Source organism: Amphiura filiformis, chromosome 17 (genome assembly GCF_039555335.1).
Source record: "Amphiura filiformis chromosome 17, Afil_fr2py, whole genome shotgun sequence".
Taxonomy (NCBI): Eukaryota; Metazoa; Echinodermata; class Ophiuroidea; order Amphilepidida; family Amphiuridae; genus Amphiura; species Amphiura filiformis.
Window position 1 is genome coordinate 19,174,144 of NC_092644.1, and position 16,604 is coordinate 19,190,747.

General features: G+C 37.4%; 1 protein-coding gene across 1 annotated transcript in view; it reads right to left on the bottom strand.

Annotated features, from left to right (window-relative positions):
• Positions 1-16,604, bottom strand: part of LOC140137029 (cholinesterase-like) — a 53,496-nt gene that overhangs the window by 18,218 nt on the left and 18,674 nt on the right. Inside the window, exon 4 of the mRNA XM_072158688.1 lies at positions 10,030-11,531. Within this exon, the coding sequence (XP_072014789.1) occupies positions 10,030-11,531 (1,502 nt within the window). The remainder of the gene's footprint in view (positions 1-10,029; positions 11,532-16,604) is intronic.

Here is a 16,604-nt window from a genome sequence, read left to right on the forward strand (position 1 = left end):
TGTGTTGAAAACGACTTATTCAAGCACAGTTTTTGACCAAAATGTAGGTTTTAAAAGTCAAAACCTCAAGTGATCCTCAGATTTTATGTCATTAAACGAAAGAGCACACAAGTTATATTGTCCATATACTAGCTTCATTCCAATGAGCAATAACCAATTCTCTTTAAATTGCAAATCTTGTGCGAAAAGTTACAAGTTTCGCCTATTTTGTCATGCGGTTTTAAATTCAAATAACAATGATTTTGCTTAAAGAGCGCTTACAAATTCATATGAACAGGCAAAAGAAGAATTGAACTGATCACACAAACTGTCGACCTCTGGACTTAATGAGGAACGTAATAAAAAGAAGGAAGGGTATAAGGAAAGAGCCCATTGAAGTGGAAGACAAAATTGGGAATGCTTGATAAAGAGCATTCGGTGATTGACGTAATTGAGATACCCTCTGATCGTGCGAAGGGAGTAAACCTTGGGCAATATTATTCATCACGCACGTTTTTATGGAATTATTTCTCCCGACAATATTAACATTAGTAGTGTTCCTAAAGCAAGTATGTAACGAGCAGCTAACACAGATAAATATAGCATAATATCCAAACTGAGTATAAAGCGCTCTACAGACTCCGAGTATTGTACGTACAATATTGTATGCAACATATCTACGTTATTTAATCTATTGCCATTCTATTTCCAGTAATGTTTAAGTTCTAACGAATGTTTGATGACGAAAAATCGATAATATGTTACATATAATATCTAGTAGAAATATATTATCGATTTTACGTCATCAAACATTCGTTAGAACTTAAACATTACTGGAAATAGAATGGCAATAGATTAAACAACGTAGATATGTTGCATACAATATTTTACGTACAATAAAAAGTCTGAATACTGCTTAAAAGCCGCCAATGCAATGCCCATAAACTGATGGCGCAAGATAACGATTCCCGAGTATTAATTAATCAATCAATATCAATCAATATGTCAATCAACCAATCAATCAATCACTTGCACTTATAGAACGCCAAGACCCAAAAGAATTTGCACTATAAAGGCACTAAAATGATAATGTGAGATAATGTTTCAACAGTTTCTTGAACGTTACATTAATTTGAATACTGCAATGAACATATATTCGGGGAGCTACGACCACTTTCTGTACACCCCCACATGACCAAACCAAACCAACTTTTTTCACATGTTTGATGGGATCATTTATTAGTTTTTCAAACAAAACATCATGCACATTTTAGGCTTAACAGCTAAATGTGATATCATCCTCATGTATACAGATGCTTTTGAGTCATTCTCAACTTTTATTTCCCTTTTTTACAAAATTATTCACTTTTATAGCATTTTTAAAATGCTTTTTCGGATATAAAATGTATCTGTTAATGTCAAAAATTGGTGGCGCTATTTAATAACTGGAAATTACTCTTTCAAGCTTTTAATCCTTTTATTGTTTGATCAGATATGTTTATAACATTTCCTTGTTGCTTGTTTCACCTATTCCAGCTGTTTTAAGGTTACACGAAGAAACGTATAAAGTTGTTCTCTAAAACCGCGTTTTCTCAGCAATCAAATATCGCAGTGAGTCAAATGTTGGTGCATGGATGTATCTTTACATTATTTTTGTGTGTTTATACAAATTTTTAGAATCCGTTTGAAAATCCTTCGTTTAAATCATTTTTACGCACCATGTTCACAAGATCAAAAAACACGTTCCATGCAGTTTTTTTCAAATGTTCTCTCCGTATAAAACCACACCGAGTGATTATTTTCTCCTTTTTTTGTATTGTACTACAAATCGACCAAAGAAATAATGTTGCCATGGGGAAGAACCAAATACAGTACCGATTAAATTTTATTAGCCCGTTTTTGGGAACAATTTTCGAGAATCTTGTACCACAAAACACTGTTATGTTACATTATCGATATCTGGATTGTGGAACGTTAATTTTGATTTATAACTGCCTACATTATTTCTCAAATGTCTGTCGCTTACTTTACCATTTGAATTTCATTCCAAATTTAAGTAGTCCTTCAAGGAGGACCACGCTCCATTTAGTACGATAGTCCACGCCGTCAGGCGTGGGTCCTTCTAGATTAGACATATCCTGACCTGGAAAGTCGAGGGAAATGTCAAACTGATTAACCACGCCTACTGACAGCTACTAATGATATTCAGCCAATCCGATTGACTAAATATCATCAATAGCTGTCAGTAGGTGTGGCTTGCCTACCTGCTACCAGAACACTAGCTTCCAGCTTGGAATTGACACCAGTATTGCGTAACAAAATTGATTATTTACCCTCTTCAGTTGCATGTGTTAATCCTGTTATAATACTCGGTTTTCTTCTTACCCTCAGTTCACTGACCTGTAGGTTGCACACAATCAGTTCCTTTTGTCATCACTACATTTAATATTGTCCTGGTTAACCTCGATTCGTTACTATTTTTGTATAGAGGTTGTGCTTGAAATTATTGATTGCAGTGCAGTCCATTCAATCAAATGTTGTCATAAACCTACTTGATCGTAGTGCATTTGTTATGTGTGTGAGACGAACTGTCTCGGCAGATTGCAATCATGCTTTTGTTGAATGGATTTGAGTATACCGCCATATTAATTTACGGTATGATACGTCATATGCGCAACCTCTATTAATTGGGATAGTTGGCCTATTCGTTTAACATGTTTAAGAAAAATATAGAATTGGAGGACACACGCTTCATAAAAACTTTGGGTTTCACTCATTTATTTACTTTAATTCCTTTTCTTGAAAAAAAAAGAAGTTCAGCAAGTTCTTTCTTTCTTTCTTTCTTTCCTTCTTTCTTTCTTTCCTTCTCTCTTTCTTTCTTTCATTATTTAATACGGGCCTATAATTACATTTATTTCATGTATCATCATTTATGTTTTATTATTAATGTGTGTTCATTAATTATTCGTTTATATATTTATTTCTATTCATTAGTATTTGTTTTATTATTCATTTATTTATTTTATTTTCGTTGATTGATTTATATATTGCCATTGATCAGGCTTGTGTTTTTTATTCATTTTAGTCGAATTATTTGTTGATTTACTACCATTTATTTATATAAATAAAATATTTATTTATTATTTATTTATATTGAATTTATATTATTTTATTAAATCATCAATTAATTTTTCAATTGATCAATTGATCATCTCCAATCTTATTTTTGTCACGTTTTTGACTTTTTACTTTTTGAAAATAAGTTCAAGCCGTGTTCGAAGGTGCATGCAGCTCTACAACTACAAAAGGTCAAGGGACCCAGGGACCCAAATGTATTTAAGCCTGCGGAATAAAATAGCAGAATTCATTCACAAATATGCCTATACATGTAGGTAATCTACAAGAATAATTGGCATCATATTGGCAAGGCTAAAACTACCTAGAGATGAAATCAAAATTCACCTGACGGTTGACCGTATAGAACAATAGAAACCCGCCGGTCGAGTTTTTATTTCATCCCCTAAAGGATCCAATGACCCATATACTAGTATATGGACTGGTACCAACCTTACCCCCCCCTAGATGTGACGGTTGCCAATTTTGGCCCAGATATACAAAGTCAAGAACTCAAGTGTCAAAACAACGGGCCAGCCTTTCTGTAGGGTCTAACTATATCAGTTTCAGGACTCTACGTAGCTACACTAATATCACCAAGCATTTTCTTTACATGGTACTAGCTCCAAAGGTCAAATATAATGGACCAAACAGCTCTTTGGGCCCCAAATGTTAAAATGTATTTGGGGCCAAACTGTTTGCATTGTGTTCACAAGTTGATTCTCTGTCTAAAGGAGTTATAGTAGATAAATAAAGGACCAAATCAAAGGTCGACGAGACTGGCCCCTCCGTCCGTAAATGTGAAATGTTGAGAATTCCAGACCAAAAGATCAACTTTGACCGATATTTGACCCCAAAATATATGGTTTTATAAACGTAGACTTTTGGACCCCCTCCCCCTGCTAAACGGAAAAAATCGATTATATTACGTCATCGAACTTTTGGTTTGTTCCCTAAATAATATAGCCTATTTCGAGAAATTATGATTTCTTTCATTTTTGCTTGCCTACTTTTTTGTTTAGAGATTTTTAGATCAAAGACTAACCATATCAGAACCAGAGTATTAATGATTATTGATGCTTAATCAGTCACTAATGAATGAATATCATGCATATGAATTATAAACGAATGCAATTTGTAATTGAATTATAGAATGAATGATTGGTAGATTGGTTGATTGACTGATTAATTTGAGATTGATGAAGTTATGAGCGGTCAATAACTATTTGGCTGACTGATTGAGATTGCCAGATCTAACACTATGGACCACAATGGCCTCATCCTAATGACATAGTTCAATAACCTCAATTAAATACTCAATAGTGCAAATTTGACCTCAAGTTTCAGAGTATGAGTTTTGTATCCAAATTTTCAAAGGTCATTCAATGACTATACAAATGTATTGGGGTTAAAGAATTGTGCCCTTATTAATTATAGATGAGCATGTTGTGGATCCTAGTGTAAGACCATGAAGAGACAATTGAGAGACTGATTATAAATTGAGTGGTTGCTTGACTCGATTACTTGATTGATTGATATTTTAACACCAAGATACGGTACATTAATTGCGAGACTACAATGTAATTTGATAATAATTGATCGATTGATCGAACGAATGGTTATTGATTGATGCTTGATGAGTAGTTCAATGATTGACTGACTATCAATTCATCGATATATCAATCTAATAAGTTATTGTGATTCTATTATATTATATTATATTATTATATTGATTGATTGGATGACCATATCAATTAATTGATTAATCAATCAATTCATAATGATTCTGATTGTTTTCTTGATTGTTTGTTGAATACTTATTGGACGGATCGTTGGTTGAATGAACCAACGATTGAGTGATTAATCAAAGAATCCCTTGAACTTGAAGAACAGTTTGCATCCATTTTCGAAAATCTGAGTAACTTTTAATTTTTCACCCCTAGCGTGCAAATTGACCTTGGACCTGTCGAACCCAGAGGATGATTTAAGCACTTCCCAGCAAGTCTTGCGGTTAGCACAGCTGTGTGAGTGAACATGACACCACTGCCCGCCCACTGCATACACACGTGCATGGTTAAATTTGAATTTGGACAGATATATTTACAATAAAAACACCTTCAAAAAGTCGGTCGATTTCACATTTTATGTTATGTACAGAAGGTGTGAGTTATCCTTCATGCATACATCACTTTAAATCTGAAATCGACCAAGTAATGACGACACACGGGCAATTCTAAAACAACATCTTTTGCACAGAGTTCAATGGGATTTGAAAAGTAAAGTGGCAGTTGAAACTATAGTGATAACACTTTTACAGTGCATGATGGGGCTTCCTTAAATCATCCTCTGTGTCGAACCTCAAAACTCAATATGTCCTACGTGCGTAAATAATGTTACACTTTTGTGATCCGTAGATCCAGACAAATAACATGTTTTTAGTGAATTTGGAGCATGTTTAATTTTATGACATGAGCACCCATATCAAAAAATGAGACCTTTCCGGATAACTTCCCGATAGTCACCGGGTAGACACCGGCAAATTTCACATGCAAATTAGTTAGGTAGCGGGTGACTACCCGATAAATTTTTGGGAAACCATAGTGGATACCTTTCAGGTAATAGGTACCGGATGACTACCCGATGACTTTTTTGGGAAACTAGCGGGTAACTACCCGGTGACTTTTTTTGGGAACTAGCGGATAACTACCCGGTAACTTTTCGGGGACCTAGCGGATAACTTTTGGTGACAATATACCTGGTGACCTCTTTGGAGACTCCCTGTTGACCTTTTGGGGAATGCAGAAATACAAATTCATATGAGTATGCACAAATTTATTAGACAGTTAGTAAGCTTATTATTTGAATTGTAGTTTTTGGAGAAATACAACTCTGTAGGCATGGCAGTTGAGCTTATAAAGTGCTATATCTTGCAATAAGAAACTTGAAAGTGTACAATGTAATTGTAGTTATTGTACAAAAATATTCTTCTGATGTAATTTGGTTCACACCTTTATAAGGTGCATACCTTAATTAATGTACAACCAAATTGTTATGATATAGCATATGTATTACAGCATATAGCATTTACAGTCCCTAAATGTGATGACACAGCCTATAATTTTTATATCAAATATTATAATTTATTTACAACAAATAGCTTAACATAAAGCTTATATGCAGTAATTAACACATTAGCTGATGATTAGTAATTTAATTGACATTAATTTACTGTCAAAATCATATAAACTAAAACATTCAAATGTGTCATATATTAGGTACATTGCACATGTACATTGTATAAAGACTGCATCAATATACAAATCATTTCATACAAATTTTCCTACCTGCATTATCATATGAAATCAAGCATTCAATGCTTTATAATTCCTACAGCATGTTCCAGATTAATTAGTAAACATCTTGTAATGTCCTACATATAAATCCATACATTTTGGACCACAAATAACTTGAATATTCTGCACAAATGTATTCCAACTGCCAACAGCTAGCTGCTCCATTTTGAATTGATTCAGTGACCTTTGACCATACACCCACCCACAATGCATTCTTAAGATGCTTTATGCTATTTTCAAGGTCAAATTAAAAGCAGATAACCACCGGGTAACTCCTGCAAAGAATCTATGTTTCTGGGAACCTTCTGGTAACTCATTTGAAATATTTGAGTTTATGGGAGACTACCGGATGTCTACCCGAAAACTTTTGGATAACTTAATTAGGTATCCGCAAGGTATCCGCTAGCGGGCACTTTTGGATAACTCTGGAAAAGGTACCCGAAAGGTTTCTGATGACCACCGAATGGTCATCGGGTGGTCACCGGGAAACTTTTCTTTTTGCTATGGGCATGTAGGGTGTTTGAGGGTCTTTGTTGAGAGTCACGGAGTTCCAATATATATAGCTTGGTAGACAAAAGTTTTGAATTCAGCATACCCGAATTAAACAAAATAATTTGGTTGCCAGCTTTTACGCGAACTTGCCGCTTGATGATTAAATAAGCACATTTCCAAAATAGAGCCAGACTAATATAACAACACTGATTTTACAAAATAAATCAATATGATATCACGTTTAGGTCTACACTGGTCGAAACCCAGTTACTTCAAAAGTGTGAAGTGTTTTGATTCATGCAATCTCATAATCAATCGATTGAGATGACTAGCGTACTCGTCCCAGTTACATAACAGATGCGGTTAAATAATGGGCGGGATTACCAACCATATTTGGAGTTATTACGTTGTCATTAACTGGGTTGGTTCAGGTCACTGCTTATGGTAATTCGAGTGCGCTGCTGGGGGTAGAGCACGAATCTCTAAGGACCAACGCCTGACGGCGTTGAGTATAGTTCTAAATATTGCGTTGGTCCTGTATGGACTAAATTTAAGCTACTTTTGCAAAAAACGAGGTTTTTCGCCATCGATACCTCCGACATTTACAGCGGTGATGAGCTTGTTTATCATACGAGCCTGTTATGAACTATTTCATAATAGTCAGTTTGAGATCAATCAATTTCATGTGTCCCGCAGTGGCGCAATCGGTTAGCGCGCCGGACCCACGTTCTACTATATAATACTATAGTTTTAAGCTGGAAAACTTTGGTACGTGTTCGAGTCCCTATGCGGTCCATTCCATTTGTTTTATTTTATTTTTCTCTCACTTTTTTTTTCTTTTTTCTTGTTCGTTTCTTTCTTTCTGGCTGCAGCGATTGATTGTTTTTGCCCTTTTTTTTCATTATATAATTCAGGAATTTTTAGGCTATAGGCCTGGGCCTACTAGTCTAATAGGCGCGGCCTATGAATATATTTTACAAATTAGATTAACAAAATATTGGTTGTTGGGTTTTTTATTGTTGTTGTAGTTATTGTTGTAGGCCTATATATTGCATAATATAAATAGGCCTACTAATAGGCCTATTATAGCCTATAGAAGCATTGATTTATTTCACGACATATATCATCCAGGATACTTTTAAAAATTGAAAATTTAGAAAATCCAAAGGAAAATTGCCGAAAACGGCTGCCCACAATCATCCCCCCCATCAGCCCATATGGTCCTATCATGGTCGCCCCCTCCCTATCCTTGCAACATATAGGATGACTCACGAGCCGCGGTTTGTCCGTGGCCCTAGTTCAGATTAATACACTATTGTACGCGTGAGTTCATTCTTTTCTGCATGGCTGTTTCCATTATTAACTTACGCCCCTCTGGAATCAAGCCTTGAAAATCAATTGTATTTAACCTTAATGGTAGCATTAATCACCTACATCTTGCAAATAAAGAAATATGGTTTAGGATAAATAGCGCCATCTATAGTTTGCATTTAGTTAATAATGAAGACAATTCTATATACATCAAACAACCGTGTTTTAGGTTCCTGAGATGACCCTAAAACATAATCAGGATGTTCCCAAAATTATTAACTGGCCCCAAGTTGGTAAAAGGTCATCGAACTTTGCACAGGGTCAAATTTCAAACTTGCCATTGGACTCTGGACCCCTTGGGGCCAGTTTATATTTTTGGGAACATCATGATTATGTTTTAGGATCATCTCAAGAACCTAAAAGAGTTGGTTTGGTCCTGTCCTGTGGGGGATGCACAGAAAGTGGTCCTAGCTCTCCGAGTAATATTAATCCAATGCCTACATTTTTGAAGTAAGATAATGTTAGCAGTCGTCCATCATGTTCTTAAGTAAGGTTAAGGTTAGGGTACGAGTTAGGGTTAGGGTAAGGGTTAGTGTTAGGCGTATGCTTAAGATTGTAATCATATATAGTTTTGCCTTTTAGATGCTTTTCCACAGCTTCACATTGTATTTTAACCGAGTGCCTGGAGCCCATGGACATCGGGTGCGTTTGTGGTTGTGGCACGGAGGGGTTGAATGCGTTTGATCCATCTTTTCTGCTTTCAGGTCTTCCGTGCTACATCCTCTCATCCTGATGTATTTGCGCTCCATGTACTCATTATTTCCCTTGCCAAGGACTCGCTGGTAGAGTATCCTTGTGTTTAGGTTATATACTGCAAGTGTTTATTTTCAATGTTTTAAAACTATTGTGCTATTGTATGTGTATTCTTGTCTCGTGTATAATAAAGCTTGCTGATGAAATTTAACAAAAATTTGCGTAAATTTGGAATAAATGCCCCCTTGCTTTATTCGGGAGAACGTCCCTCAGAATGATGGGTAGGTGACTCTCGTAATGCTATTTTACGGATTTGTTATAATTAGATAAGAAAAAACAAAACAAATATCCTTACACAGCTTCGAGAATGCAGCACTGGTTCATCCCAATTTCTAAAATCGAAATTAATCAGAATCTGAAGCTAAATAATATATACCTGTTTGCTCAACGAGATCGGGAAGATAATCCTTCCAAAAAGCACATTCCAGAGGCTTTACCCAACTTCCTGTAGTCCCGGTTCCATCGGCCAGTGACTCGTTCAGTACCAGGAATTCCTGGGTGTCGACATCATATTGTGGCTAATATAGTGGGTCAGTCGCGTCAGTGGTATCTGAATTCGGGTTTCTAAAAGGAACAAAAAGCATTTCAAAAGACAAGAGTTGTTTTCAAAGACGTGCACATACTTTTTGTGAAAATCACAAGGGTTGTCGAGCAGAGAGAATTGCTCTGAGATCCACAGAGGATAACATGGAGAGGGTATGGAGGGGAGGGGTGGGGGAGGAGAGAATAGGAATAAGCAATCCCACTGAAAAAATATTTGGTGTCATTTTCAATGGGTCCTCAGGTGTCTACCTAAAGGTGTCATATCGACTCTATTATGGGTGCAAGAGCATGACACCTTTGGGTCATGTTCATTTTGACACCTAGGACCGCATATATGACATTTATATACTTGGTTAGTAATCCGATATTCATTATTGTGCAGAAATCATAATCCCGAAGTGCAACGTATTATATCATAACTTACCCAGTTCTTGCAAAATTTGCCCAGAAACTCATCAACTTCCTACTTAGTTCTCCCTCTCTACTGCTGTAACCAAATGACGGGTCTAGAGGAATACCAAAGATATAGGCGATCTCATCACCGTGAAGAACACCCATCCATTCTGGAAATGGACTGTTGGACGCACGCTCTTCAAACCGGTAATAGTAGACCTGATTGCCCTCTCTGGCATACGCTTTAGCCACCTCGACTGATGGGCAAGTGAAGGCGTAGTCTCCAAATGCAAGATCTACTGCATCTCTGAGAAGGCTTTGATTATTGGGTGTTTTCCACGGTCTATACTGAAATGCGATGGCATCTAACCCAAAGGACTGACTAAATTTTGAAAAAGTGATCGATAGCGCTTTAACATAACCTTCGACATCAAGAAGACTTTCTTCGTCTTTATTGAAACCAGGAATTCCGTAAATTAAGAAGTAGTTGCCTTCATTAGAGGTGCTTCCAATAATCAACTCACACTGCTTAAAGCTGCCCTGATCTTGAGCATCAACAAGATCTTTGGGAAGAAAAATTCCATCATTCACCGGTACAAAGGAAAACTCTAAGAATCTTCCTGTGTCCGGGGATGCAGCCAACAACAAATCGTTTGCATCAACGTCTTGCAGACATTTAATCATATCTGGAATATCTTGTACATCACCATTTGTGTCTTTCAAACAACCTACAGAGTGTGCAAGGAGCTTGGCACGTTCTAAAGCTACCTCTTTAGTAATATATGCCCAAGGTGCGGTAATACCAGCGCTTTGTATTCCCGCGCGCTGAAAAAGCGAGTGGGAAACTGGTGAAAGCAAATGGCAGGAGACGCTTGCGCCGCCTGCGCTCTCGCCAAAAATCGTGACCAGATTCGGATCACCTCCAAAGGTAGCGATGTTATCTTGTACCCACTGTAACGCTAAGGCTTGATCGTAAAGTCCTTGATTTCCAGGTGCACTAGAATCTCCAGTCGCTAAAAATCCAAATGCTCCTACTCTGTAATTCATTGACACAACAATTATACCTTCTATTGCTGCCAAATATTTGCCATCATAGAGTGACAAGGAGCTAACTCCGGAATAATATCCGCCTCCATAAATCCAAACTAATACCGCAGCATTTTGTGGCCTGGGATAGGGAACCCAGACATTCAGATTCAAGCAGTCATCGCTCAAAGGGACTGTTGGATTCCAGATTTCAGTTCCTTCAAATCCAGGAAACGCAGTGTCAGGTAGTTGCCAACATCCATGCCCATACTCTCTAGCATTGAATACACCGTTCCACGATGCCTTCGGTACAGGATATTTAAACCTTCTTTCTCCAGAGATGGGTTCCGCAAAAGGAATGCCGAGGAAGGCGTCTACTTCAGTACTACCATTAACACTAATGCGCTTTCCCTTGATGCGTCCCGTCTTGATTGTTTCTACTGGATTCGTTTGAGCGTAAGCTGCAACTATCAGCAGAGCGAAATACAAAAACTGAACCATGTTGATCTGTAAGGTGAATGAACAAAGTCAAATATTGTACTATCGTATATTAAAGCAAGTAGACGTGGACGAAATTATACTCTACATCAGGGGTCCGCAAATAGCGGGGCGCGCGCCATATGTGGCGCGCCGTGGCTTCCCGAGTGGCGCGCGGCGCCGTTTAGAAGAAAAAAATTTAAATAAAAAAATAAAAAATAAAAAATCCAACCCTTTGATCAAACTTTGCAGGAATATCTCCAATATTCTATACTTCAACATTAAATAATGCGATTCCCATGTTATCCTTGTAAAGACAGGCTAAAATTGTACAAAATGTTGCACCAAATGGCGTCATTTGCACCTCAAATTTCAAAAATCGATAGCTAACGCCCCCCCGGCGACTTCGCAGCCATTGAGTGGCGCTTTGCAGATTTCTTTTTATTTCATGTGGCGCTTCAACAAATCTATTTGAGGAAGCCTGCTCTACATAAACATGATAAAATAGGCCGGTTTTAACACTACTACAGGGTGTCCCTGAAAGTACTGTAACGTCGGGAAGTTTTTGGGTACTTTAACGCATAAACCAAACGTATTAAACTGTAAATAACTAGTGATGTTGACGAACAATATCAGCTGTGACATACTCTTTGAATTTTGACAATTGACCGTTTTTGAAATAAAGGAATTTGATGAAACTCCCTCATTTTCAAGCCTTTCCAGGAGTCAATATCTATCAATGACAGCAGACGTGTCATGCGCCCAGTGATTAGGCCATGCATCTTAATTTTTAATCTTAATAATTCGTCTCAAAGCCCTTCCCAATATAAAAACCTAATACGGAATGCGGTTTTAATTAATTTTTAGTATACTTTTTTATTTTTACTTTAATTTTGTTTATCTGTGACAAGAATAGATCGCCCTTTCATCTCTCATGGAGGTTGTACTGTGGTTAAGATAAAGAGTTTTTTATTGAGATTTACGCTTTGGGATATGTTTACGTCTGATAAAAACGGAAATTTACTCAATCCAGCGGGAATAACGCGAAAAAACTAGCGATTTTACTTACGGGCGCGGGGGTTTTGAGGCGAGTTATTAAATCAAGATGGCCTTAGCACTCTGGCTACACTATATATATAGATCATTAATTGATATTTGAATCCGTGAAAAGGTTTGAAAATGAGGGCGTTTCGTAAAATGCTCATATTTCAAGAACGGTGTGGTCAATTGTCAAAATTCAAAAAGTAGGCTATATAATTGCTGATTTACTTAAGTATTTAGTTATTTTTAGTTGTGGCACACATTAAATATCTGGCTCATCATGTCATCAAAGTGCTCTTTATTTCACCAACACTATACAAACATTCTATAATTTTATAGATTTATCAGGAGTATGCATAGTGCGCTACGCACAGGCACAACGCCTAGACGTTGATCCACAAGCCTCAGCACACTTTACAGGTTGTCGCTGACCACTACGGGCCACGTCATTCCATAAACCATTTAACAACAGATCAGGGACTTTGCTGCTTTAAGAGCTACACCCTAGACATTCCACAAATAACCATCGCCACCAGGATCAGTTCCCCGAGTTTCGTACGGGTTACAACGAGACAATTAGCAGTTAGTTTCTTGTCCAGGGGAATTTCAAGCTAACTCAGTTTTTCACGAGAGCGTACTAGGCACCGCCAGGGTTCGAACCCACAACCTCTCGCTCCATAGTCGAACGCCTTATCGATTGAGCTAACTTGACTGCAACCACAAAGTGGAACACGTGTTGGTTATGAAGCTTTTAAGCTTGATGAACAATTGATTTCTATTTAAAAATAGAAATCAAGTGTTCATCACAGGAACGTACCTCTGATTCTACAAGTTTGTTCTTGGTTCAATTCCTTCCAGATTAAATACTGACTGCGAATGTCATCGAAAATCAACACTGTATATCTTCGGTGTGCACCAATTCCCTACAGCTAATGTCTAGAGTAATTCCTAGACCTGGAAAGCGCACCAAGCTTCTTTTCCACGTTATATATTGTGTATGATTTAATAACATACAGTACCAGAAAAGGCCAGAAATCTAAATAGTAATTTTGGCAGCTGATCACATGATGTGACACTGAACCTAAAATAAATGTATTTGTGATTTATTTCTCTGCTGATTGGTTCGCAACAATAGATTAACAGAAATCACACCATGTCAAAACATGTACCACGTGACTAGACTAGATCAAAAATCTAATTTACAATATTTACAGATTTTGGCAGGCGTGATATCACATATGGTTACAAATCGAGGGCTCGAAAGAAAGAAAGAAAGAGAGAAAGAAAGAAAGAAAGAAAGAAAGAAAGAAAGAAAGAAAGAAACAAAGAAAGAAAGAAAGAAAGAAAGAAAGAAAGAGCGTGAACTCGGAAGCAGTGATAACCCTAACCCTCTCCCTAGCCCTACAAAGAACCCAACAGATTTGTATATACACACACAACACTCCCCCCCCCACACACCCCCACACACACACCCACCGGGGTGATCTCGCCGCGCAAATCTCCTAGTAACATCGGAACAAAATATGTTAGTCCCCCTCTATATTATTATTATACGTAAATCAAAACTTGGCCACTGACTCGAGTGCACATGCCTTCCTCGTCACGTGAGTTCGGGGCCTCCAAATTTTGGCCTGGCCCAGGGCCCCCATAAAGTAAATCCCGCCCTGGTTAAAAGGGCCCGTACTGCTCCTTGTCCATGGGCCCCTGATGCTCTTGCTACGCCCCTGCATGGTAACCTACTACAAGGGTAAATCTTGATGAGCAGCAAACATTTCACATTATTGATGCGATTTGCTATCTCTTTGTTTATGATAATATGATCTTAAAGGGGTGACGAGTATTTTTGTGTGAAGTACAAGCATCCAGATTTGAGGAGCAAGTAGGAAAAAGTGCAATTAAAGGTTGATATAATTTAATTTTGTTTGATTACAATTTTACATGTGTTTTACATAAATGAACAACATAAAACAAATACGTATGCAATGTTCAATATCCATTAAAAGACAGACTCGTTAATTTGTTTTGAATCATAAACACACATAAAATCATTACTCTTTCAAAGAATGCAGAAATAACGACACATGTTTTGTTAAAGTACTTTGAATGTTATTCATCTTATATGACCTAGAATGTTATCAACCTCGTAGATCGTGTGCAATTGATCATCACCATGCGGTATTTGCGATCATGTTGTACTGATTCCACGGGTTATAGTGACATTAATGTACATTAAATATGTAATTAATCTTGCACTCGTGATATACTGTTGTTGAGCGATTTTAAACATATGTTTACGATCACTTTTTTGAGGCGAATGCCGGTAATGATAACTTGCGTGCCTGGTAGTTTTAGTTGTGCACTTTTGGGGCACAAAACGGATTAAAAGTTAAGTTTAAATCATTGTTAAAGTGATACGAAACCTAGAAAAGTTGTTTTTTGCCTCGTACTTAACATGCTTAACCCCATGAGAACTACCTGCCGATTGGCCAAAAAGAAGTTTTCATTTATCAATTGGACCAATCGGCAACATTGTTAGAATAATTTCACCACGCAAAAACATTGGGGTGAATTATTTGCATAGCTCCATTCTGATTGGTGATTAAAGTGAAGATATCATGTAATTGACCATCAGAGGCAATGTTTGATCGGCAGGTAGCGCTCAGGGACTTAACGGTCACCATCCGACATTTGTATATATTTCGTTACTGTTTCACAAAGAGAGTTCTTTTTACGTTTTATTTTGCGTTAAATTCGCCTGGGCTTTCGGGAATTACCAATATATTAGTCCTGGTCCTGTCCTACAGACCCGTATATATTTTTCAAAGAGGAAAGTTTGAAAGTTGGTTCGAATAGGGTATGCATAGGTCTTCCAAATTCTACTAGGTGGAAAATTCCAACCGGGCAAACTCTGTATATGGCCATTTTTCAAAATGACCGCCAAAATGTACTTATGAACCAGGTAAAATGACAATAACTCTGAAACTACATGACCTAGATGGGTGATTGAGGTGTCTATCCCCACTTAATCAAGGCTGTCTGATTGAATCAAGGGCGTTTCATGGATTTCTGAGGTTCACAGGACACCTGGAATCCAAGATGGCCGCCCGTAGCAACCATAATCATCATATTAGGCAGATGATATGACAATAATTCGGAATCTGTCTGACCTACAAGGGTCATTGATGTGTCTATCCCCAGTAAATCAATGTTGGCTGAGTGAATGAAGGGGGTTTCATGGATATCTGAGGTCCAGGACACCTGAAATCTAAGATGGCCGCCTATAGCAACCATAAATCATCAAATTAGCCAGATGAAATGACAATAATTCGGAATCTGCTTGACCTACAAGGGTCATTGAGGTCTCTATCTCTACTAAATCAAGACTGTCTAATTGAATGAAGAGGGTGTCGTGGTTGTTCGATGTCTAGGACACCCACAATCTAAGATGGCTGCCCATATAATATTCACATTAACCAGGTGAAATGACAATATCTCGGTAACTATTTAATCTAGAACAGCGTTAACACCCTATGTTATAAATATTTTTTCATACAGGTCCATACTCCGTTGGTGAAATCAATATTCTATTATTGACATAGATAAAGAAAGTTTACATATGCATTGTGATATACACGTGTGATCAAATATTATAATACAAGCACCTGGATTTTAGGTGAATGGGCTAAATGTGTTCCTTTATATAATTGTAATTCTCAAAATTAAATATATCACAATTTTAATAGTTGCTACGGGCGGCCATCTTAAATTTCAGGTGTCCTGGACCTCAGATATCCATGAAACCCCCTTCATTCACTCAGCCAGCCTTGATTTAGTGGGGATATACACCTCAATAACCCTTGTAGGTCAAGCAGATTCCGAATTATTGTCATTTCACCTGCGATCGATATGACCTAGCCGTTGTTTCTGGCTATGCCAATGGTCACGCTCTGTCATTCACTTCTCCAGGTCCGCGTTGTCCGATTTTAATTTGCAACTTTTGAAATGCACCAAATTTCATATACTGGTATCAATCTCTCTGAATTTAGAGTGTTTGGTAGCATA